Source organism: Poecilia latipinna, unplaced genomic scaffold, assembly GCF_001443285.1.
Source record: "Poecilia latipinna isolate Pla-1442-1.1 unplaced genomic scaffold, P_latipinna-1.0 Scaffold2946, whole genome shotgun sequence".
NCBI classification, from domain to species: domain Eukaryota; kingdom Metazoa; phylum Chordata; class Actinopteri; order Cyprinodontiformes; family Poeciliidae; genus Poecilia; species Poecilia latipinna.
In genome coordinates, this window is record NW_015115562.1 from 8,285 (window position 1) to 10,013 (window position 1,729).

Here is a 1,729-nt window from a genome sequence, read left to right on the forward strand (position 1 = left end):
TAGTGAAACCGCCCGCCAGGAGCTCTTCATTGTTTTGGCTTCTGTTTCTGAAAGTTTCAAACGGCAGCGAGCTCAAACCGTGTCTCCATGCCAGGCGATCTGTTCGTCCCTGGTGACCAAACAACGGCTGGCCGAGCTGCAGCTTCCTGCCGCCAAGCCTTGGTGTGTGTGTGTGTGTGTGTGTGTGAACACCATCACACGTTGTCCACCCCCTGTCCAACCCTCCATCCCTGCTGCTCCTCCACTAACACACTAACTTCCTTCTTGCTTTCCTTCGGCCCGATCCATGAACTGTAGGAACGGGAATTATGAAGGAATGTGGGATTCTACCTCAGAGCGATCCGTGAAACTCCAGGGAATCTTTGAATGGAACATATCCGGGTTTTCCAGAGAAAATTCCTGTTTCTGGCAGAGAGACATCGAGAGTTAAACATAGAAAACATCTTTAGTTAACAGCTGATGTACAGACCAGCTGTTCCTGAACGCATCGCCCTCTGGCAGAATCTCTCTGGAAATGTTGGAACTGTTCCTCTCCTGAGATAGATACTGGACAGCAGCTGGCGGATTTACTCCTCACACGCACCTACCTGTGCAGGGGGCGGGGCTACCTGTGCGGGGGCGGGGCTCCGGCTCTCTTCAGGTGTCTTTATTCCTTCAGGTTATGGATCAACTTTGCTCCTCCAGGTCGGGGTCCTCCTCCTCCTCCTCTTCTTCATCCTCACCTCCTCCACCCCCTGCATGACTCGCCCCGCCCATTACCCTTCGTCTTCCTCACCTGCTCCTCTTCCTCTGCCTGATTCATTCTCTGTCCATATGATCTCCGCAGTCAAGCAGAAGAGCGCCTTCGCCCCCGTCGTGCGGCCTCAGACCTCCCCACCCCCCACCTGCACCACCACCAATGGCAGCAACCTCCAGGGTGAGCATCGCCCCACCCTCAGGCCCCTCCCCCCCGGTCCCTGGTGGGACGCCCAGCATCAATCAGAAGTCAAAGTTGATCCATAACTGGCAGGAAGTTCAGTTCACGTTCTGCTGAGTCGGTCCGAAGAACCCGGAAAAGTTCTGTTCAGTTCATGATTCTGACCCAGACCCGGATCAGAACCTGAGAACCCAGAGCGGTTCTGTTCCGGAGCAGCGGTCGCCTCAGCAGAACTGCTGCCTCCAGACACGTTCTTCTTCTGTGGTTTTACTCATTTCTGGTTTAAACTGGAGGAAGACGAATCATGAAGAAAACGCTGCGAAGCTAATATTTACCAGCATTACCAGACAATATTTATCATGTAATAAGTAACTTATGTTTGTGATGGTAGGCTCTGCAACCTGCTGGTAGGAATGGAGAACTGCATTTGGCCCAAATTTACAGAAATAACAGTGCGTTCTGTTTCCACGGTCACTGGGGCGTTGTTCCATGTAACAAAAGCGGCGCAGCTGCTGAGCCTCACCTTGGAGTTGAGGGCCACATGGAGCCACCATGGGGCCACCATGGAGCCACCATGGAGCCACATGGGGCCACCATGGAGCCACATGGGGCCACCATGGGGCCATCATGGAGCCACATGGAGCTACCATGGAGCCACATGGGGCCGCCATGGAGGCACATGGGGCCACCATGGAGCCACCATGGAGCCACATGGGGCCACCATGGAGCCACATGGGGCCACCATGGGGCCATCATGGAGCCACATGGAGCTACCATGGAGCCACATGGGGCCGCCATGGAGGCACATGGGGC

The 1,729-nt window shown here is 55.0% G+C and overlaps 1 protein-coding gene across 2 annotated transcripts in view; it reads left to right on the forward strand.

The window, feature by feature from the left end:
* The window catches only part of LOC106939684 (transcription factor COE3-like), a 16,476-nt gene that overhangs the window by 8,278 nt on the left and 6,469 nt on the right, over positions 1 to 1,729 (forward strand). Inside the window, exon 4 of one of the 2 annotated variants that reach the window (XM_015022180.1) lies at positions 827 to 916. The exons of the other annotated variant lie outside the window; for it this stretch is intronic. Coding sequence (XP_014877666.1) covers positions 827 to 916 — 90 coding nt within the window. The remainder of the gene's footprint in view (positions 1 to 826; positions 917 to 1,729) is intronic. 2 annotated transcript variants of the gene reach the window in all.